The following is a 26,200-nucleotide window of genomic DNA, read 5'->3' on the forward strand; positions in this document are numbered from 1 at the left end:
CCAAATGAGACATTCTTACTGGGCCAAATTAGATTAAAAGAGAGACATTCAGAACCTACACAAACTTCTTATCCTGGAGGTAGACAAAGCAGAACTCATTGTCTTCCAGATAGAGCTCTCAGCCCTGTGACTACTGTCCCATCCCCTATTTCTTCCTTCCCACTTCTCACACCTTTGTCCCTGAGACATGTTCTGACCAAGTAGCCCAGCCTGAACTGAAGTTCACAATGTAGCACAGGCTGGCTGCAAACTCCCCTTGATCCTGCCTGAGCCTCCAGAGTGCTGGGATTACAGTTGTGTACCACCACGGCGCCTGTTGGGCTCCTCTTGGTATGGATTATATTATTATTTATACCACAGCTGTGATGATTTGGCACAAGACAGAGTGTTTTGTCTAGTTTTTTTTAAAGGCACACTGTCACAGTTTGGACAGTACCTTTCAATGACTAAATTGCCCATGAGTCCAGGTAAAAATCACTTTATTTACTGAGAAGCAAAGTCCTGGAATGGTTTCGATTTCTCCCAAACATTATACCCATATTTTTAAAAAATTAATCCCTTTAAGGGCAATCTACACTTTATAGAACTCTTGTCTGCAACAGGTCCTATAGAACTTTTCTTGTTACATTTTAAAATTGTTATCAGTGACTTTTTCAATAGCTCAGTAGGAAAATTCAATGTTTAAGACATTGTAGAAACTTGAAATTTTATGACAAGACCTAGCACCTAAGTATGTGTAAATGTATATAAAGGCAAATTAGTAAGAATGATGTGGGGAAATGGTCAGACCTTGTACTCTGATTTTGGTTTTGAAAGTAAGTAGTGACAGGAGTTTCCCATGGCAACAGGCTATTCAAGGGTGCTTCAACCAGGTTCCCAGGGCTCATGCCTGTAATCCTAACTACTCAAGAGGCTGAGATCTGAGGATAGCAGTTCAAAGATACAATGGTCAGGAAGTCTTATCTCCAATTAACAACCAAAGAGCCAGAAGTGGAGCTATGGCTCAAGTGGTAGGGAGTCAGATTTGAGGGGAAAAGCTAAGGGACAATGCCCAGGTCCTGAGTTCATGTATAGTACTATCATGAAAAAGATTTTTGTAAAGTTCCTTGGAGGATGAATGGGGATGTAAGTTGTTTATTGTTCTATTTTCATAGAAAATAAAACCTGTTGAAATTGTTTTAAGAAGGGAGAGTGGGATAGAGGAGATAGAGGGGATGCAAATGATTGGTATGTCTTCATATTCCTGTGGAAACGACACAACGAAACCCCTTTGTACCTCTGATGTATACTAATGAAAATGGGAAGGGGTGGTGGTGGAGAGGCTCTCAACTGTGGTGTTAGCACCAGACTGCTTTCTGCACATTTGCTACCTTATAGTTTTCTAGGCCTGAGTAAACTTATTTTTAGAAAGTAGAGATTTGGCTTGTAACTTCATAGTACTTAACCAAGTCCCCCTCTACAAACTACCCTCTACTTTGTGAAGTTGGTCTTGTTTTATTTGGCAAATTATGAATCAGTGTCAATTTGTACAGTGCATAAATACTGATTGTGGGAAAGTTGTACAGATTACTCTATTTTGGATAACAAATGTTTTTCTCTAACTGTTTCTTGTCATTTAAAAATTAATTCCTGCCCGTCACAGATCCTGATAACTACTGCACCAACAATGGTATCACCAAGTCATACAGTCTTGCCAGGCAATTAGGACATCCAAGACTCTTACTTCAGCAACGCTTTTCGGTGCGCTGAGCAAGTGAAACCCGCTGTACCAGTCCAGCTCCGCCCCAGGAGTGTCCCCACTCTCCTCGCAGGGCAGCCTGGGACGGAGGGGCGGAGCTGGAGAGCCGGAGCCACGCCCTCCCTCCCCTTCACTGGGCATAGTTAGGCGGTGAGGGGCGGAGCCAGAGTTCCAGGGCCACCCCCCTGCCTCTTTGTGGGCGGAGCTGGATGGGGTGAGGCGGAACTGGAGGCCCGGAGCCACCCCCCACCCCTCCCTGCCCTCTTTCTGGGCTAAGATGGGCGGGTAAGGCGGAGCCGGAGGCCTTGAGCCACGCCCCTTGGTCCCCTTTCTGGGCGGAACTGGGCGGGGCGAGGCGGGGCCACGCCCCACGCCTCGCTCTCCCGGCGGAGTGGGGCAGGGGAGGCTGGACTCTTACGGACCGGCTCTGAGCTTCTGCTTGGGCCGCGGAGCCCGGGAGCCGCCGCGATGAGCTGGGCGCTGGTCCTCTGGCTGCTGGAGCTGTGCGCGCTGCTCCTGGCGCTGCTGTTGCTGCTGCGCTTCCTGCGGGCGGATTGCGACCTGACGTTGATGTGGGCCGAGTGGCAGGGGCGACGCCCAGGTGAGCATCCCCAGAGGGGTCCCCGCCCCGAGAGGGGACGGGCCGTGGGAGGCCCGAGGCCGGCCCGGCCCCCCCCCGCCCCCCGGGCACGGCCCTTTTAGGGGCTCCAGGTGGGGGAAGAAGAAGTCCGGGGGCGAAGGAGGCAGTTCTGCCCGGTTGTTGGGGGTTTCCTGTCCGGAAAATGGCCCGGGCTCAGGTTCTATCTTAGGAAACCTTTCCAGGGCTTGCCAAACTACAAAGGAACCTTGCTAAACTGCCAGGGGGACTCCAGTTTCTTCCTGAAGTCGTGACTCCTCCTCTGTCTGCCCTCCTGCAGTCTGGAAATACAACCCGGGGGGTTCGAAGTCACGCACCCACTGGGCATAAACATGTGACGCTCCACAGGACTGGTAATGGGGTTCTTTTTTCTCTTCAGGAGCAGGGTCAGAGTTGGCTTCCACCTTGTGCCTTGCTTCATAGGAAATGGGTTCATTTACTAAACCCAGGCGCTGTGGTGAGTGGGTAATGTGTGCTGCCTCGAATGACCCTTGACCTCAGAACAGCTCTGACATACTGGCGTTATCAGTATTGTTTTTAGTGATGTGATGATCAGAGAAGTGAAAACACCTCCCCAAAGGTGAACTTTGGGTCGCTTAGGACTGCTAAGTGATTTTTCCTGACCTAAGTTTCAGTACGAAAATCCCTAACATAGGTGATGAATTTTGCTTGAAACTAAGTGCTGGTAGCTCAGTAGATAGACCATGGTTTTCTAAATGGTGGGTGGGTGATCGTGGTGTGGGTCAGAGGGTGAAACATTGTTCTTTGGGGACTGAAAAAAATCGATTTAATAGTTACATATTTTGTACTGTAAAGGTCACCAACTATGGCAAAGAGAAAGTTGTGACTGGGTGGACTTTTTCTTGCTTTGAAAGCAAGAACCCCAAGTATACCATACTTTTATTAATGGTAGGACTTTTTGTTGATTGCTCAACTTAAGCAGATGGACAGCATGGACCCATCAGCCGCATTGTGAGTTGTGTGTGTGTGTGTATGGTGTGTTTGATCCTCAGTATTTTCATAGTAACTTGGACTTAGAGAATTAAAATTAATTTTCTGTTTTTAATCACATAATTACAAAAATTAGTCAACTCATCAGATCATGTGTGAAATGGAAAACTACTGACCATATTTGAATGAATACCCAGCAGTTAACAAGTTAAAAGTGACTTTCTCATATCACAAAAAGGAGAAGTTACAATCAAGGTCCTTTAAAATTCTTTTTAAGTAATTCATTTTCAATCCATTTACTTTCTCTGGGAAAATAAATTCTGAAGCATTTTCAGTTACATCACTATGATATAGTGATCACACAATTCACTGAGTTGCATATGTAATTTGGCACCTTATGAATTATCTAAGTAAGTTATTTGTTTATAATTGTGTTTGTTTGGCAAATATAGTTATCAAAATGTTATAATTAGGCACTGCAATGGCCCTATGTACATTTGTGTTGAAGTAGTGGATGCATAAAGAGGTAGGGCCTATTTGAAAAAGCAGGTCATTTTTGATGTGCTCTTGAAGGGTGAATTGGGATCCTGGGCCTTCTTCACTCTTTGCTTCTGAACTACCATGAGAACAACTTTCCTCTGCCTTGTATGTTCACACAAGATTTTTTTTTTTTATATTGAGTCAATGATTTATTCTTATTCATTTAACATACTTACAATACACTGAACAGATTCCTTAATGTACTGCTTGGGAGTCAGTGTTATTAATCAAATGAGAATTTACTATATTCCTTTATATCACTTCATTATTTGTTAACTGCTAAATAGCTTCTCTTGGTACCTACTGCTGCCTTAGGAGCTTTTCCTACTTAGTCACATAAAAAAAATAAAAGTTGGATTTTAATACAAGGCAAAGTAATGCTATGAGAAGATTAACCTGACAGTCAAATTCATCAGTACTTGATCATTTTTCATGGATTATACATAATAACATTTCGTTTTAAATCATTTAAAATAATTTATCACTATTTTGCCATAGCTGGTTATTTTTTCTGTGTAGAGTTATTTTGCTTTTGTATTTATATGTTTGACATAGCTGAAATCATAGTAGTTAATTAAAGACACTGTAAAATAGGTTCTGTTTTTTTCTCCACAAAATGTTTTAAATTCTTTTATTTAAAAATAATTATAGATCCAAGAAGTTACCTTATAATACAAGTTTAGTCCTTACCTTTAGAGATTTTTTTTTAAAGAGTGTATTTCTGCAAAACTCTGTTGAAAATCAGGAATGTTAACCTTTGAGATAGCTTGAAACATGGTTCTAACATTTGCTTGGTAAATACCTATGAACTGATAAATTATACAAGCGGGAGGTAGGAAGGAAAAACTGGGAAAGGGAGTTGGAAGGGGTGACACTGTTCAAAAAAGAATGTACCCATTACCTGACTTATGTAGTATGTTCACAAGATATACTGTTTACATCAGGCCCAAAATATACAGGGCCAAACCACAGGAGCTGAAACTTCAGAAACTTGGAAATAAATAATTTATACTTTTAATTTGATTTTCTTAGGTATTTTGCCAAAGCAACAGAGAGCTGACGATTGCAAATGCTACTAGCATTTTAACTTTAATTTAGCATAATTTTAAAATTTAGTCATTCTTAAACCTTCATTGACTGAAGAGTAAGTTTCACAGAAGGCCTTTTGTGTATACAGTACATGTTTATGTGAAGAACATGAATTGAAAATATAGTAGGTCTGTAGAATTAACATTTAATTGCAGGGAGTTTTGGGGGGAAAAGTCTAAAAAGAGATGGAGTTTTCAGATGAAAGAAAAAAAATAAACATGGAAATAGACCCAGATTCCCAAAACAGTGAGATTGGCAGACTATCAAGGTTAATAAAGGAAGAAAAAAAAAATTCCTTTGGGTTCTCTGTAAGCTTATTATTTTTGATTGGGCAACACAATCATGTAATATAAAATACAAAAATCCAAACGATGCATGGCAAAAAAACCAAATGCAACTCTTTCCTGCCCTTATCACCCGCCTTCCCCCTAGTCCCTGGCCTGTTCTGTATCTTCGAGAGAAACTTTCTGTATCTCCATGTCTCATAGAGGGTGACCAATTTGAGACATTGCAATTTTGTTCTGAAAAATCCATGGCACAAATCCAGACATGGAAAGCTAACAGCAGCACCTGTGAGGAAAACATTGGATTTAGTTAACAATAGCCACAAAGTGAGCCAGCTTCCAAGGGGCTACCAGAAAGGATTAGGCAAGTGTGGCTGTAGATGTTCGCTGTCTAAAACAGCACCTGCAAATGATTGGAGCCTTGACTTGTGTGAGCAGTGCATAGTAGATGAGCAGGGTGGTGGAAAATCAGAGGCCCTGTCATGTAAAGACTGGTAGAAGAGAAGAGGACTCAGTGGGGACAAGAGCAGGCAGCAATGGGCACTCAGTTCAGAGACACCAGCTTTCACATCCTGAGAGGAATGAGAAAAATAGAGCTGTCAAGGCCAGAAGAGAGAATTCTTAAACTGGATTGGGCATCAACTCTAGCTTTCTTTTCTTTTCCTTTCTTTTCTTTTTGGTCCTGGGCTTGAGCTCTATCTACCTTTCTTTTGACTCTAAGAATGTGCTTGCAGTGGCTCTTTATAGGAGATCATTTTTTGTGGCAGAGCCTGTAGAATTGGTAAGTAAAAGTAAGTACTAGATTAAAAATAGATTGTTCAGGGTGAAAAGACAGGAGTGATATCTGAGATTATACTGAAGTAAGCATTAAGGCTTAACAGTATTGATTTTATCTAATGTTTCTTATTGGTGTAAAAATAAGATCATCATTATCGCTAAGATGGTTAGTAAATACTTCCTAAGAAAACTACATTGATTGTAGAATCTGAATATTGCAAAACTTTGGAATAAGGGTTGATAATCAACTGAATATGCTTGCTATTCTTAAAATCCTTCTTAGTCAGTTATGCCTTTCCATGCAATTGTGTTTCATGAACAGCAAACACTGTAGCTCAGACATAGAGTGGAAATACTTACAACCGACTTTTTAAAGGGATAGTTATTTCCCCTCCCTCCCTCCCTCCCTCCCTCTCTCCCTCCCTCCCTCCCTCCCTTCCTCCCTTCCTCCCTTCCTCCCTTCCTCCCTTCCTTCCTTCCTTCCTTCCTTCCTTCCTTCCTTCCTTCCGTGTGAGTGCTGGAACTGGGGTTTGATATCAGTGCCTAGGTGCTGTTTCTTAGCTTTTTCCACTCAAGGCTGGCTGGCACTCTACCACAGCTCTACTTCTGGCTTTTTTTTTGGTTAATTGGAGATAAGAGTCTCATGGACTTTCCTCCTGGGCTGGCTTTGAACTTAAATCTTTCAATTTCAGTCTCTTGAGTAGCTAGGATTATAGGTCTGAGCCACTATCACTCAGCGAGTTGTATTTCCTTGAATGTCTGAGGAACATTTAAAAGTATTGATAGTACTTAGAGCTGGGACTGTATTCTGTGGTGGAGCACTTGTCTCATGTGGGTAAGGCCCTGTGGAAAGGCACTGGGGGGAAAACTGACTACTTTTAAATGTGTGTAGCATAGGGCAGTGGGCAGTGTGGGCTTTGCAGCTTGATATGTCTGGGCTCCTATCACAGTTCTGCTGGGGCTCATAGGTATTTAATCAGTAGGTATTTGTTTATGGAGTCCTCTCTGTCCTTGGGTCTCTGCTAGGCACTTAGGTCACAGCCCTGAAGAAGGCAGACAGGGTCCCAGCCTTGACGGAGTTTATAGACTAGAAGGATACATGAATCTCTTTTTCAGTTTCTATGTCTGTGAAACGGAGGTAATAATATCTTTTTCATAAGGTCCCTAGTAGGGTTCTAATAAGGTAATGTGTTAAGTTCATAGGATGGAATAAAAAATAAAACATTAACAATTAACAAATTAACATTAACAAAACATTAATAATTAACAAAACATTAACAATTAACATTAACAAAACATTAAATGGAGATAATATTACTTTAAATTAGATCATAGCATGGAGCATAAGTTGGTATATTTGGCTTATTTAACTATATTTCAACTGCAAAAAAATATGAAAAAGAACAAAAAAATTGGTGGGACCCATAGTAATCATCTCATCTGAATTCCTCATTTAATAGATAAGGAAATTAAGTCCAGGCACTGACTTTCTATCCACTAAGATTTATTTACACAGATTAATAGAGCCTTAGAGCACAACTGAGGATTTAGAAGCCTTAACTAAGAGTAAAATCTGGAGATTTATGCAAGATTCTAGAATGTATCAAATTCTATGCTGGGTGCCAGTGGCTCCCTCCTGTAATCCCAGCTCTCAAGAAGCTGAGGTCTGAGGATCGTGGCTCAAAGCCAGCCAGGGCACAAAAGTCTATGAGACTCTTATCCACTGAAAAGCCAGAAGTAGAGCTGTGGCTCAAGTGGTAGAATACAGTGCCAGGACCCTGAGTCACACACACACACACACACACACACACACACACACACACACACACACACACACACACACACACACACACACACACACACACACACACACACACACACACACACACACACACACACACACACACACACACACAGTTTACAATTAATATGGCTTGTGGCTAACACTTACAATTTTAGCTACTCGGATACTGAGTTCTGAGAATAGCAGTTTGGAACCAGCAGGAAGAGACAAATTTATGGGTCACTTATATCCAATTACCCCACAAAAATCTGAAAATGGAGATGTGGTTCAAGTGGTAGAGTACTAGCCACGAGGGAAAAAGCCAACCATGTGAAACCTCGAGTTCAAGACCTAGTACTTTTTTAAGCCTTTAGATAGATGTCTTCATTTTAAATAGATTCACACAGCAGGTCTGCATGTTTATTGAAACTATTGAAAGTTTTCTACACTTTGGTAGGATCTAATCTATGGCTTTTTTGCTACCTGGCCTTTCTTCTTCCTCCATAGAATGGGAACTGACTGACATGGTAGTGTGGGTGACTGGAGCATCAAGTGGCATTGGTGAGGAGCTGGTTTACCAGTTGTCTAAACTAGGAGTTTCTCTTGTGCTGTCAGCCAGAAGAGTACATGAGCTGGAGAGAGTGAAAAGAAGATGCCTGGGTAAGTAAACCTAAAACAGCAGCCAAACTTGCTGGAAATGAGTTAGAATCCAATTTACTTGTAACTTTGGGAACTTTTGAGGGTAGAGGTGATGCTCCCAGAGTTCCAAGTGCTCTTTTGTCGTCTCCTAAGTGTCTGCCCTTGCCTTCTCCTTCTTAAACTTCAAAACAACCAAAACCCATAGATACTAAAGTGCATCCACCCAGATTTTTCACTGATCCTTAGTGTTTGGGAATGACCTAGAGGATTTTTAATCATTGTCTCATAGCTTTATATTTGAGGAAGTACAGTTTGATTTTTTTTTTGTTTTACCAATGACACTGGAACAGTTAGAACCTTATTCATTTTTGCTTAATGTCAGATATTAAAGTCAATGTAGGATGATGTAGAATTTGTTATATAGGATATAAGAACATGAATGACATTAAGTTTAAACATGTACTCTGGAGTTCATCTTTCATATTTGTATACTAAGTGGCAGTGTCAATTTATTTATTTATTTATTAGTCAGTCGTGGGGCCTGAACTCTGGGCTTGGGTGCTGTCCCTGAGCTGCTTGTGCTAAAGGCTAGGGCTCTACCACTTGAGCCACAGTGCCACTTCTGGCTTTTTCTGCTTATGTGGTGCTGAGGAATCGAACCCAGGGCCTCATGCATGCAAGGCAAGCACTCTACACTGAGCTACCTTCCCAGCCCCAAATTTTTTATTTTTTTGAGACAAGGTCTCACTTGGTAGGTCAGGCTGTCCTTGAATGCACTATAGTATACAGATTAGGCTGGCTTTGAAGTCAGGCACTTCAGAGACCTGTCTGCTGGGATTTCAGATGTGTATGTGCCACTACCCTTGGATAGTATTTATAATTTTGTTGGCTTGGGTTTTGGATGCTTTGAAAACAGCCTCAAGTAAAATATTTATTATATCATAGGGACTTCAGTATTTAAACTGAGATACTTTTGAATTTTCTACCAGATCATATTTTGCTCATCTATCATTCTTTCAAAAATCATTCTTTTATTTTGATGATTGAGCTAACCACATAGCAATGTGAGAATTCATCCCCATACACACTCAGAAAGAACATAAGACTTACTTCTTCTTCTAGTTTAGAAGCCTTTTGTGCTTATGTTCATCATCCTTTTTGTTTTCAAGGTAATATTAGGTTTTGAACGCAGGGCCTCATACTTGCTAGATTGGTGCTCTACAGCTTGAGCCACACCACCCCCATCCTTGCTTTTTGCTGGTTACTTTGCAAATGGAGTTTAACAAACTGTTCTACCTGTGCTGGGCTGGAACTGCAGTCCTCTAGATCTTAGCCCCCTCAGTCACTAGAATTACATTCATGAGCCACTGGCACTTGGCCACAGTGTACTGTTTCTATGGTTTTTGGTCCTCTCTGGCTGTGACTTGGCAGGCTTGCCCTGGCAGTGATGTTAGCTTTCTTTTTTCCTGTTAGATCATTGACACAAGCCTTCTGGTTGCTTTTAATACATTCAGTGTTTCACCATTTCCTATTTTAACTACCAAACCTTTAATATCGTACCTTTAATACTCTTTAGTCTTGCTTGCTCTTGCTGGCACCTCTCACCCTCGCTGCCTCACTCTGGTTCTGTTCATGGTATTGAGGATGGAACTCAGGGTCCGGTGCTTGCCTGACAATGCCCTTATCACTTGGACCATGCTCCTATGCTCTTATTGGCACTTCTTATATTTTAAGGCAGGGTTCAGGAAAATTACTTTCAATTGTGCTTTTGCTGAATACAAGGAAGAAGGGCCAGTGGCTAGTCCTCCATGTTGTTTCTAGGTGGGAAACAAATAGTAAATTGTGTTCTCTTCCTTATCTGCTTTCTGTAGCCCTCTGAAGAGAAGCCATTATTCCAAGACCTCTGAGCTTCTTACTGAATTACAATGTAAACTGTAAATTAAAAGGAATTTTTTAAGGGGCTGGGAAGGTGGCTCAGTGGTAGAGTGCTTGCCTTGCATGCATGAGGCCCTGGGTTCGATTCCTCAGTACCACATACACAAAAAAAACCCCAAAAAACTGGAAGTGGCTCTGTAGCTTAAGAAGTAGAGCTAGCCTTGAGCAAAAGAAGCTCAGGAACAGTGCCCAGGCCTTGAGTTCAAGCCCCACAACTGGCAAAAAAAAAAAAAAAAAGTATTTTTCAGGACAACAAGTAAACTTTGTGACTCTATTGTAAAACATAATATGGCTCTGTATTTTTAAGGTATTGAATTACTTTTGCATGTTTTGTTGTAATCTACATTTTAATTAAAAAAAATTTTTTTTGTTTGCTTTTGAGATGTGATCTTACAATGTAGCCCAGGCTGGCCTTGAACTTATCATTATCTTGATTCTAACTTCTAAGTTCTGGAATTACAGATGTGGGCTATTTCCCTTGACTCATTTTCTTGGGCCTTTTTTATAATCGACTTTTGCCAGAGTGCAGTGTGCCTTCCTTCTTGATAGGCAAGTTAGCATTTTTCCTTAAGATATTTCCATATTACCACTGTCTATTCCTTGATAAATGAGAAACACAAAGCCACCTAGAGATGATATGATGGCTAACTCCTGTTGTAAGGTAGAAGGTGGTTAATGCTAACATGGGAAAAACAAGGATCTCCAATGACTAATAACATAATATCACAGTAATGTTTATGTGTCTTTATTTAGAGAATGGCAATTTAAAAGAAAAGGATATTCTGGTTTTGCCTCTTGACTTGACTGATAGAAACTCCCACGAGGTCGCAACCAAAACTGTCCTCCAGGAGTTTGGTAAAGTAAGTAGCATTTCTGTATTGCTAGAATATTCATTGTGTTGCTTTGCCTGGCTTTGAAGTGATTGCTGATAAGATTCCCTTCTGGGGTCTCTCATTCACAGAGAGCTTGATAGATGGGCTCTACATAGCAAGATCAGGCCTGTCAGGTGGGCTTTCTAATCTCTGTACTTTTGGCTTTAGATAATTGCTTTTTCACATCTTTACAATAACTGATTTTTCTATGTAGAACAATGCTGGTACTGGAACTTGACCTCAAGGCCTGAACACTGTTCCTGAGCTTCTTTTGATCAAGGCTAATTCTCTATCATTTGAGCCACAGTGCCGTGTGTGTGTGTGTGTGTGTGTGTGTGTGTGTGTGTGTGTGTGTGTGTGTGTGTGTGTGTGTGTGTGTGTGTGTGTGTGTGTGTGTGTGTGTGTGTGTGTGTGTGTGTGTGTGTGTGTGTGTGTGTGTGTGTGTGGTTAATTGGAGATAAGGAGTCTCAAAGACTTTTTTGCCCAGGCTGGATTTGAACTGTGATCCTCAGAGAAGCTACAATTACACGTGTGAGCATTGGTGCCTGGCAAAAATGAGGCTTCTATAGATGAATTCCAGTTGTATTATCTTTTTATTGCTTATTTCTAGAGACACTCTATTGACAAATTGATTCTAACATTAACAATAAAACCAACCACCTATTTAGGACATTCTCAAAGTGCTCACTTTGAAAAACTTATTTATTTTTTAAATTAGATCGACATTCTGGTCAACAATGGTGGGAGATCTCAGCGTTCTTTGTTTGTGGAAACCAGCGTAGATGTCTTCAAGGAGCTAATGGACCTTAACTACTTAGGGACAGTGTCTTTGACTAAGTGTGTCCTACCTCATATGATGGAGAGGAAGCAGGGGAAGATTGTGACTGTGAACAGCTTTGCGGGAATTATGTCTGTACCCCTGTCCAGTGGCTATTGTGCCAGCAAGCATGCTCTTCGGGTAAGGTTGCTCAAGTTCAAGTTCAATAGAACTGCAGTGCATATGGGGGATACAGCCATTACGGGAGGGAGGTTGTTGGAGCTGGGGTGAAATGTAAAGATAGAGAAAGAAGAGAATTTTCATAGAGGACATTCTCAGTGGATAATAAAAATGTCTTCACCACACTTGATTGTATTTATCTAACAGGTGAGTATAGAGCCCTTGTATTGTGCCACACAGTACAACAGAAGCTGAAATACAAAGAGTATCTACAGTTTCTGCCCTTTGGAACCTAGGCTAGTCAACCTGGCCCCTTTTTATCTCTGTCTATACCACATCCTCATGAAATACTGGCTCTCTTCTATACACTCTTTCTGTGATTTCCTCTCCTTTTTTCCTGAGGCAATGCAGAACCTGTTTTGATGTCATGTGTCTGTATTGAGATTCATTTATCTTTTTCTTGTTTTTGTTACTTCTTCCTTTTTTCGGTTAGGGTTTTTTTAATGCTCTCCGAACAGAACTTAGCGACTATCCAGGCATATCGATTTCTACTGTGTGCCCTGGACCTGTGCAGTCAGATATTGTGAAGAATGCAATAACTGAGGAAGTCACAAAGGTAAAAATTCCTGTTGGGAATAACTTCAATGATTTACTACTTACATCTTTTCTTTTGTCCCAGGATTGGGCTTGAACTCCTATGGCTTTCTCACTCAAGGCTGGCACTCTACCAGTTGAGCTACTGCTCTATTTCCAGGTTTTTTTGAGTCTCATGGACTTTCTTACCCAGACTGGCTTTGTTCTGCATCCTCAGATCTCAGCCTTCTGAGTTGCTAGGATTACAGGAGTAAGTCATTGGTGCCTGGCACGTTATATCTATTTTTAAAATGTCAGAAGTGCTTAGGAATTATTCACACAACCTAACTCACAACATGGTGAAAAGTATTAAAGTTGCTTTCAGCAGCTAGTTTTAATAAAGGTTAATGTAAAAAGTAACACAAGTGGTCTACCATTTTGTTCACTACTAAGATATTCCTTTAATCTTCTTTTTCATTTCCCTGGGCTCGTTTATAGGCTTTTATTTACCAGATGTTAATTCATTTGAAAATTTTAAACTAAACTGATAATGAAGTTTTCTAGCACTCTAAGATGAAGCAATTCTGATTAAAAGTAACAAATCCAGCTGGGCTACAGATGGCTCCTAATTACCCTGGAGGCTGTGATCTAAGCTTCAAAGCCAGCCTGACAGAAAAGTCTATGAGAACTCTTATTTCCAGTTAATCATCAAAAAGCAGGATCTGGAGCCATGGTTCAAGTGGAAGAGCACCTGAATTGCTTGCTTTTTTCCCCCTTGAACAAAAAAGCTAAGCAAGAGCATGAGGGCCTGAGTTCAATCCCTAGTACTGACACACACAAATACTCCTCTCCCTCCCCGCATGTACAAAGTAAAAATCCTTCAACCTTTAATTAGCCTGCATAGTCTTACCTGGTAATTATTCTTTCTGTTAGGCTTTGGAAATATTGTTGAATTTATAACCCTATTAGTTCCTCTGGGGACTCCTAATGAGCATGAAGAAGTAAGTGAAAGAGCCACATGCCTAGGTGGTCTTTTGTTCTTTCTTAAGAGTTCTGTCATATTACTTGGATAAAAACTCAAAGTTCACTTTATCTACAACTGTTTTTAGATGGTAGGAAATGAAGGAGACCAGTCGCATAAGATGGCAACTAGTCGCTGTGTGCAGCTGATGTTGATCTCCATGGCCAATGATCTGAAAGAAGTTTGGATCGGCGATCACCCCTACTTGTTGGCAGCGTATATATGTCAGTATATGCCAACCTTTGGCTGGTGGTTAGTCAAGAAATTTTCGAAGCAAAGGATTGAAAACTTCAAGAAGGGTGTGGTAAGAAGAATTTATGTATTTCTTAACAGTACATATCAATCTTGCAGAAAAGTACATTTTCTACCACTTCAATTAATCTTTGCTGACTTTCCATGGATCTTATGATGTAAACAAAAATATAAAAATAGTCTCTATAGCTAATGATTTGCTATAAATTATTACTAGCCTAGAGATTTAAGGTTTCTAAGAGGTAAAATCAAGGGAAAATTTGCCAAATTTTTCCTTTTACACTTATTATATGACAGTGCCTAAATATTCTTTCCTCAATATTTCTCCCCACCATCTTCTACCTACCTGAGGTTTTAGCTCAGGTGTCACTTCCTTGAACTGATACCTGGCCTTCCCTCCCACCTCTCCCCAGGTCTGATTGTCCTCCCAGTCCATGTTTGTTCCTGGCAAATCACCTGCTACACTGTTTAGATGTGTGCATACTGTATAGCCTTTGTGCCTTTTGCCTTGCTCCTAAATCACTCTGCTCCGTAAGATGCTTTATGTCTGGGGCTGGGAAGGTGGCTCAGTGGTAGAGCGCTTGCCTTGCATGCATGAGGCCCTGGGTTCGATTCCCTACACCACATAAGCAAAAAGAAAAAAAAATCCGGAAGTGGCGCTGTGGCTCAAGTGGTAGAGTGCTAGCCTTGAGCTGAAAGCTGAGGGACAGCGCCCAGGCCCAGAGTTCAGGCCCCATGACCGGACCCAAAAATAAAAAATTTAAAAAAAAAAGGGGCTGGGAAGGCGGCTCAGTGGTAGAGCACTTGCCTTACTTGCCTTGCATGTATGAGGCCCTGGGTTCGATTCCTCAATACCACATAAGCAAAAAGAAAAAAGCCGGAAGTGTGGCTCAAGTGGTAGAGTGCTAGCCTTGAGCTGAAGAGCTGAGGGACAGCGCTCAGGCCCAGAGTTCAGGCCCCACGACCGGACTCCCCCCCAAAAAGATGCTTTATGTCCATGTCTGAGAACAAGGATTGATTGCTCCTTCCCTCATCATTACTCCTATAGCAGTGATTGGGGAACATGATTAACTGTTCCTGAGACAGCTAATGTCTGTTGTCATCCTCAGAAGTGTTGACTGTATAAATATAACAAATGTAATGAGCCTCAGTCGAGTGAAGGGCCTGTCACTGTTATATGGCTTGTTGTTCATGGCCGTTGCTCTACCACTGGAACCATACCCTAATCCAGGGGTTTAAATTTTTGTCGGCCATGGGGCTTGAACGGTGGACATGGGCGCTGTCCCTCAGCTCTTCAGCTCAAGGCAAGTGTTCTACTACTTGAGCCACAGCACCATTTCTGGTGGTTAATTGGAGATGAGTCCCACAGTCTTTCCTGCTGGGGCTGGCTTTGAACCATGATCCTGAGATTTCAGCCTCCTGAGTAGCTAGGATTACAGGCATGAGCCACCAGTACCTAGCTCAGGAGTTTAATTTAGAGATAGAGTCTCACAGACTTTTCAGCCCAGGCTGGCTTCCAATCTCAGTCTTCGAGATTTTAGCCTCCAAAGGGCTACTATACTTCTCACAGGACCAAGGTTACTTCTTAAGAGAGTGGTTTGTCATAAAGGAAGACCACCCAACAAATATGTCCCCTTCTGCATGTGGCTGGTTGTTTCCATTGCTTCTCCAAGTTAAAACCTAGCTGAGGGATTCCTCACCAGAAGCTGACAGACAGGTGATACCTCCTTGTCTGAGACTTTCAGCCTCCAGACAAGTCTCAGCTATTTGTCAGAATGACAGAATATAGAGTAATGAATGACCAATAAATGACATTACTGAGGGTCATATAATAATTCCATTTCTTAAAACTTCCTAAAAGGCTCTCCATACTGTCATAATCTTGTTACCAATTTACATTCTGAATTTAATAATAATTCAGAGAAAGAGTGTATTACAAAAATAATAATTTTAGAGGGAAAGAGAGGCAGAGACTAGAGAGCTTCCATACCACAGCAGTAGTTGTTCTTTCCGAAATTTCCACATGAAGGTTATTTCATTTTGCTTACAGAATAGCTAACTGTAGAATATTAACACCACTAGACATCACACTTTGATTACATTTAGTCTTTCTAAAGGCAGTGACTCTTCCTGATACTCTCTTTATTGAATTGTTTTTGCATGGTTTTATTGCTTTGTCACTCTTTTTTAAATGGTGAAATGAATGTCCTCTTATTTCCCAGTACCATTTCTGGGACATGATACTCATTTTCTTACAAAACCAAAGAACAAAGCCACACTGAATTTTGTTAATCATTATTTTGTTTTTACTAGTGAAGATTCTTTTTTGTTATTGTTGGTTGTGGGGCATGAACTCTGGTCTGAGCGCTGTCCCTGAGCTATTCTGCTCAAGACTAATGCTCTACCTGAGCCACAGCATCACTTACAGCTTTTTTTTTTTTTTTGTCGGTCGTGGGGCTTGAACTTTGGGCCTGGGCGATGTCCCTCAGCAATTCAGCTCAAGGCGAGTGCTCTACTGCTTGAGCCACAGCACCACTTCCAGTTTCCTAGTGGTTTATTGGAGATAAGAGTCTCACAGACTTTCTTGCTCGGGCTGGCTTTGAACCTCGATCCTCAGATCTCAGCCTCCTGAGTAGCTAGGATTACAGGCGTGAGCCACCCGTGCCTGGCTACTTCCAGCTTTTTCTGCTTATGTAGTGCTGAGGAATTAAACCCAGGGCCTCATGCATGCAAGGCAAGCACTGTATTACTGAGCCACCTTCCCAGCCCCATAATGAAAATTGTTGAAAGAGATAAATGTTTATCTTCCCAAGTGAAAGTAATATATATTGGAGGTTGTAGAATGCTTTTATTCCTGAAACATACTAAATGTTTATACAAAATTTAATAGTTATTTCCTAAATAGTGTAATTCTAATACTATTACTTATCATCTATAATTACTAGGGCAATTATTAGGGCTTATCTGTACAGAATAATAATAAGAAAAATTAGTATTAACAAATGGCGTGAATAGAATCTGACCAATGATATTCATGTCACGTAGAAATTGTAATGGTGATAATCATAAGGCCTTTTTTTGCGTGTAGCTCTAGAATTTTGCTACAATTTTTAAAGCTCTTTTAAGCATTTGTCCGAAGTTTCAAAGAATTCTTCACAGTGAGTAATAATGATATAGATAGTGCCTTAAAACAGAAGGATTAGCTAGGCACTGGTGACTGACACTTAGCTACTTAGAAAGCTGAGATCAGAGGATCACTGTTCAAAGCCAGTCTGGGTAGGAAAAGTCTGTGATATCCTTATTTTTTCTGTCTTTCCTTTTTTTAAACCAGCCTTGCATCTCTGGGATAAAACCCACTTGATCACAATGTATGATTTTTTACAAATTAGTCGCTGAATTCTGTTGGCTAGTGTTTTATTGAAGAGTTTTGCATCTGTGTTCATTAGAGAGATTGGTCTATAGTTCTCTTTTCTCAGTCCCTACCTGGTTTTGGAATGTGTGTAATGCTGGCTTAGTAAAAGGTGTTTGGAATTGATCTTTCTGTTTGTAGTTCATGGAAAGTTTGAGGAGTACCAGTGTTAGTTCAATTTTAAAAGACCTAGAATTCAGCCATGAATCCACTGGGACCTGGGCTTTTCCTTGTTAGAAAACTCCCGATTACTTGGAAAAGACATTTAAAACAATTTTTTTATTGTTATTACAAAGGTGATGTATCGAACATTAAAGTTAGACAAGTCAGGTACTGAGTACATTTCTTTTTGGACAATGTCATGCCTGCCTTTCTTCTCTCCCAGTTTTTTCCTCCTGTCCCCACGCACAAGTTGTATATATCCTTTCAACATAGTCTCTAGCGAGTACCGTGGCTGCATTTTTTTTACCTTTTATCCCACCATTTCTGTGCTCCCGTACCCTCCCAAGGACAAATAAAAGAACAAAGAAGACAAAAAGAAAAAAAAAACAGCAACAAAGAAAAAAACCTCTTTTTTCCATTTCCTGGAGTTCATTTCAATAAATATTATTTTGTTTGATCAGATACACTAGGCATTGCATCTTTTCTAAGATTATCCTCCTTTGGTCTCACTGTGTGTGAATGCCCAGAGTCCTATATAATTTATACAGAGACTCTTATTTTCAATTAACTATCAAAAGCTGAAGTTCAGCTGTGGCTCAAGTGGTAGAGTGTTAGCCCAGGCCCTGAGGTCATACTCCACAACTGGCAAAACAAAAACAAAAAGCAAAGACCTAGAAGGCCTTAAGTGTTAAAAAAATAAAACTCATGCATGTTACTGTCATTCTTTTACAGGATGCAGATTCCTCTTATTTTAAAGTCTGGAAGAGAAAACATGATTAAAAGAAGTATTTGGAAGTTTGCAATTGGAGAACTACAGCTTATTTTACAGAAGACCAATATAAGACTAATTTATGATTTTTTTTTTTGGATGTAGGATCTTACTTTGTACACCAAGCTAACCTCCAGTCCTGTCTCAGCCTCCTAAGTGCTGGGATTGTAGGCGTGTGATTCCATGTTCAGCTTGATTTTAAATTTTGATACAGCTTTAAACATACAATGAATAAATATTGTCATGAATCTTGCAAAAAACTATTAACACTCATTACATCCTTGAACAACAGAACATTTAATTATGCTTTCGCATATAGGCTTAAACCTAAGTTATCAAAATATAACCAAGAATTATACTCATGTACTTAACATATATGTGTTCATATAAAATAGCAGATTGAATGTTAGACACAATAGGAGTTTGTTTCTTACAGTTCTAGAAGCGAGGAAGTCCAAGATCAAGGTACCAACAGGATTGGGGTCTGGCTGGCTGATCTGTACCTCTAAGATACCTTGTTGCTGTGTCCTCCGGATGGGTGAACTCAGTCCTCTGTGGGGAAAGGAAGTGGGGAAGGGGCAAGAGGAAAACCTCCCATCTGAAGCCCCCTTTTAAGGATACCTAATCCCCATTCACCTCTCAAAGGCCATGCCTGTTACTACTGTGGCTTTGGGAATTAAATTGCAACATTACTTACTGGAGGAACAGAAACCTTTAAACCATAGCAACAAAACTGTGTTGCAAAGTTCACAAACAAATGGCTAGGCATTGAGAAAATGTAAAGCTGCATTTAGGATATTTCTACCTCCAAGATACTTCTACTCTTTTAGAAGAGTGCACCGGTAGAAATAGTCATTTGAAGTACTAAGCAGAACTCACAGCAGCCATAACTTATTACATGTGGTATGTAATTTGCTCTATTGATTCTTTAGCATTAGTTTACTCAAGGTGGGTGGTATTTTCCACTTTAATAGATGAAGATTATCCTAAGAATCCAATGTTCTCTGTCCTGTTATTAAAGCCAAGAGAGGTCTGTCTACAGGGTAAATGGATGAGGCACTGATCTTGGATTTCAAGCTCCAAAACTATGAGCTTAAAGAGTGTTCTTTTCTTTATACAGCACCAGCCGCAGGTATTTTGTAGCAACAATGGAAAGTACACTTAATACATACCTATAAGTGGAATTGTGGAATGTTTTATAACAATACTATTGTAGCACTTTTGAGGAACCTTCATACTGTTCTTCAAAATTTCTATAAACAATTTTAGAAGCAACTGGTGTACTTGATTTATTTTCATTCTTTATGTCATTATTTCTTGTACTCATCTGTATTATTTCTTTCACTATCTTTGAAAGTATCTTTCACATCCGTCCCAGGGGACCATGCGGAGGCAGGCAGGCACAGGAGAAAGATTATTATAAGGTTTATTAGAGGAGCCATATTCCCCCCAGAGGGAGTTCATGGCACCCTTCACTATCCAGGTAACAGGAGGGTCTGGGGGCAGGAAGTGAGGTAGGTAGGTGCTCAAGTAGGTCTGGGTGGAGAGAGGAAGTGGCCAGCTATAGGGTAGGAACTCCAGGTCTGGGAGGAGCTCAGGTCTGTGTGGAGCTGAGGACCAAAGGTGGGCATAATGCTTACATTCTCCCCTTTGTTGTTGAACAAAAATAGGGGTACCAGGTGTGAGTGTGTGTGGGGGGGGGTATGGGCAGAGGTCATTTCATCTGGAGCTACTTCCTGCTATAAAGGGACAAAGTAGTCGGGTTCCTGCTTTGTTGCTTGGCTGGGTTCTGTCTAAGCAGCATCTGCTTGACAGTTTGGTTGGTAAAGGTCCTCTTTTTTCCATGACAGTAGATATCTAAAATGCAAGACACAATTAATAAAAGGCAAAATTGCTGTTAGTAGCCCAAGAGAGGAATAAGCCATGGAAGGATTGATTCTCAGAAGGGGCTAAAATTGGCTTTTCTGTTTTGGATTGGTACCTGACTCCTGGCATTCTGAGTAAGATTTTTCCCACTTTAGGATCACAGTAACCTGAGGAAGAGGTAGCAGAGATATTTAAAGGTACCAGAGCCATGGACTCTTTTGGCTACTTTCTGATGGCCTGGGGACATCAAGGAATCCCTGGAGCTGAGGTCTTTAGGGTCCGGGTCTGCACTGGGCAAGGAAGGACAGTGTAAGTGATGTCCTTGGTTGCCTGTAGGAACAGGATGGCCTTGACTTGTTCCCAGGTGGTGTCCTGGGCAGGGGATGTTAACCTGTTAAAAGAGACTTTTGGAAAGGTCAGGCAAGAAGCTGACAGGGTGACAAAGTCAGTTATCATGAATGACATAGAAGAACACACACTGGCCATGGGCCAGAAAAGTTCCATTTGGAGCATAAGCCCAGTTGTGGCCCAGTACAGGGAAGGAGGAATAACTGACTCAGGGCAGGAAGGGGTGTCTAGGGTCTTTTGGCAACTGGGTAGGGGAGAGCATAATGGACTGGTTGGGAGTACCAGTCAGAAGCTACTATAAATACAAATAGCAGGTAACAAAGGCAAGGTAGCTTTCTGTCCAGTTAGAAGATAGACAGGTATGGACAGTAGGTGGGCAAGCAACTATTTCTCTTGATCTCCTGACTCTCATTAATTTTGAAAGGGTGACTCCATTTAAGATGTTATCTTCTCTTACTCCTCTCCGCAGTTTTCCAATGTCAGGACTGACTTTGTCCTGGTGTGTGTGTGTGTGTGTGTGTGTGTGTGTGTGTGTGTGTGTGTGTGTGTGTGTGTGTGTGTGTGTGTGTGTGTGTGTGTGTGTGTGTGTGTGTGTGTGTGTGTGTGTGTGTGTGTGTGTGTGTGTGTGTGTGTGTGTGTGTGTCTCAGTGTCTAGCTTGTCCCAGTTGGCATTTACCATGTTTGGATTCAAGGCCTGGGCACTGTCCCTGAGCACTTCTGCTCGAGCCTAGTGCTCTACCACTTAGAGTCACAATGCCACTTTCAGTCTTCAGCTGGATATTTAAGAAGTGAAAGTTTGGAGCCATGCCTCCAGCCTGGCTCTTTGCTGACTAGTGGAGAAATGGAGGTTTAGAGGGAGTCTTTGTGCTCTGGATGGCTTTGAACTGTGGCAAAAGGAGTCTTTGTCACAAAAGCCCTTTTTATTTCCAATTAAAGCAACAAGAGGGTCAATGGAGATAGAAGTTATCTATAACTTGTTAACAATTGACTAACAATTATTTGCCAGAGTTTTGGAATAACAAAACCCAGTAGATGTTTTTAAACTACAACTGATTGGCACTCTAAGTACTACTGCCCATTGTCTCTGGGCAGCCTGTTTAAAGTGGCTTATATACAACATTTAACTTTTAACAAATGTAGAGACCTTTTCTTGGGCTACAGCACCATAGCCTATTTAACACTCTGGTTTGTAAAACCATTTTTCTGTCTGGCTAAGGAACCTGATCTCTAGTGGCCCTAACAATGCCTACCTGTGTAGGCCTTTAAACAGATCTCAATAGGGGCATAATTTCAGGTCTACAAACTTTCTTTCCTTAGCAGATGAATTTATGTGGCTGTGCCAGCTCAAAAGTCACTGCCAATTAGGACTTTGAGCAGGTACAGGGGGGTTGAGATTTAAATTATCCCTCACATTTTACAACCTTAGCTTTTACTACCCACTACCACAGATGACTGGCAAGTTCCTGCCCAGTTGGACATATATGGACATAATTACATGCTTACAAACTATCTTGCCATGACCTCTTGGCTCTGATCAATTTTTGAAGGTCCACACTCAAGTGACTCCAGGTTCTGACACCATTTTTTGCTATCCAAGCAGTTGCTTGTAACTGCCTCTGCGTGTTCCAACATTGCAAGGGTCCCTGGAGTGCCTTTTCCCTGGAGTGCTGGGATAAATGTACCCTTGGCATTTTCCTTGGTCAGTTGCTGGACTTGAGCTCAGGGTTTGAGCGCTGTCCTTCAGCTCTTCAGCTCAAGGCTAGCACTCTGCCACTGAGCTCCAAAGCAACTCTGCTTTTGCACACTATGCTGGAAGATTAGAGATGACAATCTCACAGGGACCTATCTCTGCCCAGGCTGGCTTTGAACTACAGTTTTCAGATAATGAGTTTTTACAAACAGCCACTTCAATCAAAAGTAACAAAGATGGTCATTGGAAGTAGTTTTATAAGCATGGTCTTACCTGGACCTTACTAAGGGCCAAAGTTAATCGGACAAATTTGTCCTCTGTCCTTTACTGCTGGAAACTTACAAAAAACCTATAATGGCAAACTGGAATAAACATTTTGGTACTCCTAATTTATGTTTTTTTTTTTTTTTTTTACTTTGAAATAAACATTAGGACAATTTTACCTTTTCAACTTTTGTCTGGGAGGCCAGCCATTCCCCACTACTTCTCCAAAAGTTTTTTTTACAAAGGAGACACCATTTTTAATCCCTTTTTCTAACATTAATTTGCATTTAAATGCCCCATTGAAACACTGGGGAACACCCATTACCTCTTGGCCAAAGGTTTAAACTGGACACTTTTTTCCTGCAGTCTGAGTTACCTTTAGGAAATTAGCAGTTTTTCTTAATGCACTAGCACTGTACCAAGATTCTAGACTTAGCATCTCTTTTCCTTTAGAAATACATCCAATTACAAAATAGCATAGAAGTTAACTTATATCCTTTGCTCATACACCTCTTATGGTCTAACTTGTGGGGATTAACATTACAGACACAAATATCTGAATTGGCTTTTTTTTCTTCTTCTTTTTACCCCAAATCAGCAGGCTTTGGTCATGTGTGATGGAGCAAGGCCGGGGGTCTGGGCAAGGCTGTGGCATCTCTCAGTGTGGATGGACTATGGCACCTCCCGCTAGTTTTCTGCAAAATTTCTACATATACTGGATAAAGACCTGTTTTACACTGGCTTTTGCAGGCTGGTGCCAATGGTTTAGGCAGCTGTGACAACTTTGTTCTGTTTCCTGGGCATTTCCCATGCACAGGAGGAAACTGCATCTTGAGTTACTCTGGTCCCTTGATCTTAAAGGGAGTTGAATGGCACACAGGGGAGAAAATGGAGAAATAAAACTTTAGCCTTAGTTTACCAGCCATGGTCAGAAGTACAATATTTAACTTTTCGCATAGATGGACCTAAGGATGACATAAATCACAGCTAACTTAATTACCAACTTCATCTACTTTGCAACGGAAACCATCTTGTTTTCTTTCCCAAGGCCCTTTAAAACTGCCAGTTTTTTCCGTTGGCTTGTAGTCAGGTCTCAAAATTCTTAAATCAACTTAGATTAACTCACAGCTTTCATTGACAAAGATTTTTAGCAAGCAGAATACTTGGTAACTGTGGAACCATAACTATTTACATATTTTACATATTGATAGACAGATACATTTGTGCACAGATTATAGAGTGTGCTTGGATTTTAAAATCGGCTGTTTATGTTTTTTTTTGAATTTCAGTGGTATTACTTTGCCTAATTATGATAGAACCATGTGGTCAGTTTAAAACACAAAACTTTTCCAACAACAAGAAACTTTCAGTAAACAAGAGACAAGACACAAACAGACATGTGTTATGGCATAATGGTGCCTGGGCTGGTCAGGTCAGGGAGAGTCACAGAAGCAAGTCGAGTTGGCGCAAAACTGAGTTGGTCTGAAACAGCAGCTGAGCTACCACAGTGCCAAGATGGCGCATCCACTACATGGTCAATGCTAGAGAGAGCTGAAGAGTTAACAGAATTTAGCAAACTCCATGCTCAAGAACAGAAAACCTTTTAGCCAAAGTTTTTCTTTAAAACAATGCAACAATGTTTTACACGTTTGATAATATCCAATCTTGTTTGGGAGTTTAAACTCATAATATCCAAACTCGTTGACCTTTCTTGGGAGTTTAAACTCATTCATTTTTTTTTTTTACATAATGATGACAGTTTTATCTCAATAAGTTTACATACATATTATGCCCACAGATCTTAAAACATGAAAAATGAATACCAGCCTACAGTTTCCTGAATTGTTTAGTGGCAATAGATATTTTGCCAATCTTACTCTCACAGATGACTAAAATTTAAGACAATCTTTTAAACAAATTATTTTGCTGGGCTGCATTTTCCCAGGGCTTGTTTGTTCTATGAGGGGATTTAGCACATCAAACACTTCTATTGGAGGGCTGGGAAGGTGGCTCAGTGGTAGAGCGCTTGCCTTGCATGCATGAGGCCCTGGGTTCGATTCCTCAGCACCACATAAGCAAAAAGAAAAAAAGCTGGAAGTGGTGCTGTGGCTCAAGTGGTAGAGCATTAACCTTGAGCTGAAGAGCTGAGGGACAGTGCCCAGGCCCAGAGTTCAGGCCCCATGACCTGACCCAAACAAACAAACACTTCTATTGGAGAATGCTGGGTGAGGATTCCCTGGAGCCCAAATTTAACTTGGTACTCAACTTTAGTTTTGTGCCAATTATCTAGAGCATTTTACATAGCAATTGACCTTTCTGAATACCGTTAGGTGGAGGAAGGGAGAGGTTAAGAGAAAGATTTTTACCTGCCTGAGCGCTCACAGAAGTGGCGCATCCTAGTCAATGCAACTTGGCTCAATAAAGGACTCACCAGTGGGAAGGACCGTCATCCCTCTCCATGGTGGTCCCCAACCACTGGAAGCCACGCAGTGAGATCCAGGCATTTGGCCAAGATTTCTTCAGATTGGGGCTTGGCATCCCACCAAGGTCCAGGCAGCCTGGACCAGGATCTCTAGTCAACTAGTCACATACCTGGGGATAGGACTTAATTAGCTGGTGTTGGATGGGCAGCAGGCAGAGTGCTTGGTCAGGAGAAAGTTACCTTGGTGGTCCTCTGGCAACAGGAGTGTAGGACCTCAGGCTAGGTCCTGGGGCAGCTGGTTGGACCCCCATCTTAAGTAGAGGTGTGGAGCAAATCCACCAAGGAACCTATCCCCGTTGGGCCACCAATGAAAGGATCCTTCATATCCATCCCAGGTGACCATGCGGAGGCAGTCAGGCACAGGAGAAAGATTATTATAAGGTTTATTAGAGGAGCCATATTTCCCCAAAAGGGAGCACATGGCACCTTTCACTATCCAGTTAACAGGAGGGTCTGGGGGCAGGAAGTGAGGTAGGTAGGTGCTCAGGTAGGTCTGGGTGGAGAGAGGGAGTGGCCAGCTGTAGGGCGGGAACTCCAGGTCTGGGAGGAGCTCATGTCTGGGTGGAGCTGAGGACCAAATGTGAACATAATGCTTACAATCTTCAGCTTAACTTTTCTGGTGTATGACTGTGTCATGTATACAGTTAATGAGTAACTGATACTCAGGTTTAATTAGCCTTATCTATTCATTTACTAGTTGTCCTCTTTTATTCATTTGTTGTGCCAGTTGGGGGGCTTGCACTCAGAGTCTGGGTGCTATCCCTTAGCTTTTTCACTCACAGCTGGCACTCTGCTACTTGAACCACAGCTCCACTTCTAGCTTTTCACTGGTTTATTGGAGATAGAATCTCATGGACTTTTCTGCCCAAGCTGGCTTCAAATTGCAATCCTCAGATCTCAGCCTCCTCAGTAGCTAGGATTACAGGCTTGAAATACCGTACTTGGTTTTTTAATCTTTTTTGACTAATTGTTATTCTACTTGTTCCCTCTATTTGCTTTGAGGTATCTACTTACTTATTTTTGCTACTTTTTTTTTTTTACTCTATAGATCACACTACAAGTCTAAAAACCTTTAATCTCTGGGTAACACAAGGACCTTAGAACTCCTGCACCTCATAAGTACTATTATTTTGAGGTTTTTAACATTAAATTTATTCAAATTTTCAAAGTCACTATGTAGTC

At 41.2% G+C, this 26,200-nt stretch overlaps 1 protein-coding gene across 2 annotated transcripts; it reads left to right on the forward strand.

Moving 5' to 3' along the window:
- The first annotated feature begins 2,134 nt into the window (after positions 1–2,134).
- On the forward strand, positions 2,135–18,628 carry Dhrs7 (dehydrogenase/reductase 7). 2 transcript variants are annotated; one of them, XM_070032394.1, is made up of 7 exons: positions 2,135–2,339; positions 8,307–8,459; positions 11,127–11,233; positions 11,964–12,203; positions 12,676–12,798; positions 13,865–14,080; positions 18,332–18,628. In XM_070032394.1, the coding sequence occupies exons 1-7, from the start codon at positions 2,207–2,209 to the stop codon at positions 18,377–18,379; spliced, it is 1,020 nt and encodes a 339-aa protein (XP_069888495.1). In that variant the 5' UTR covers positions 2,135–2,206; the 3' UTR covers positions 18,380–18,628. The 2 variants fall into 2 exon arrangements, with proteins under 2 accessions (XP_069888495.1, XP_069888506.1); XM_070032405.1 differs by lacking the exon at positions 2,135–2,339 and adding an exon at positions 2,760–2,832.
- The last annotated feature ends 7,572 nt before the right edge of the window (positions 18,629–26,200 follow it).

Source organism: Dipodomys merriami, unplaced genomic scaffold (assembly GCF_024711535.1).
Source record: "Dipodomys merriami isolate MVZ:Mamm:240054 unplaced genomic scaffold, mDipMer1.0.p SCAF_1, whole genome shotgun sequence".
NCBI classification, from domain to species: domain Eukaryota; kingdom Metazoa; phylum Chordata; class Mammalia; order Rodentia; family Heteromyidae; genus Dipodomys; species Dipodomys merriami.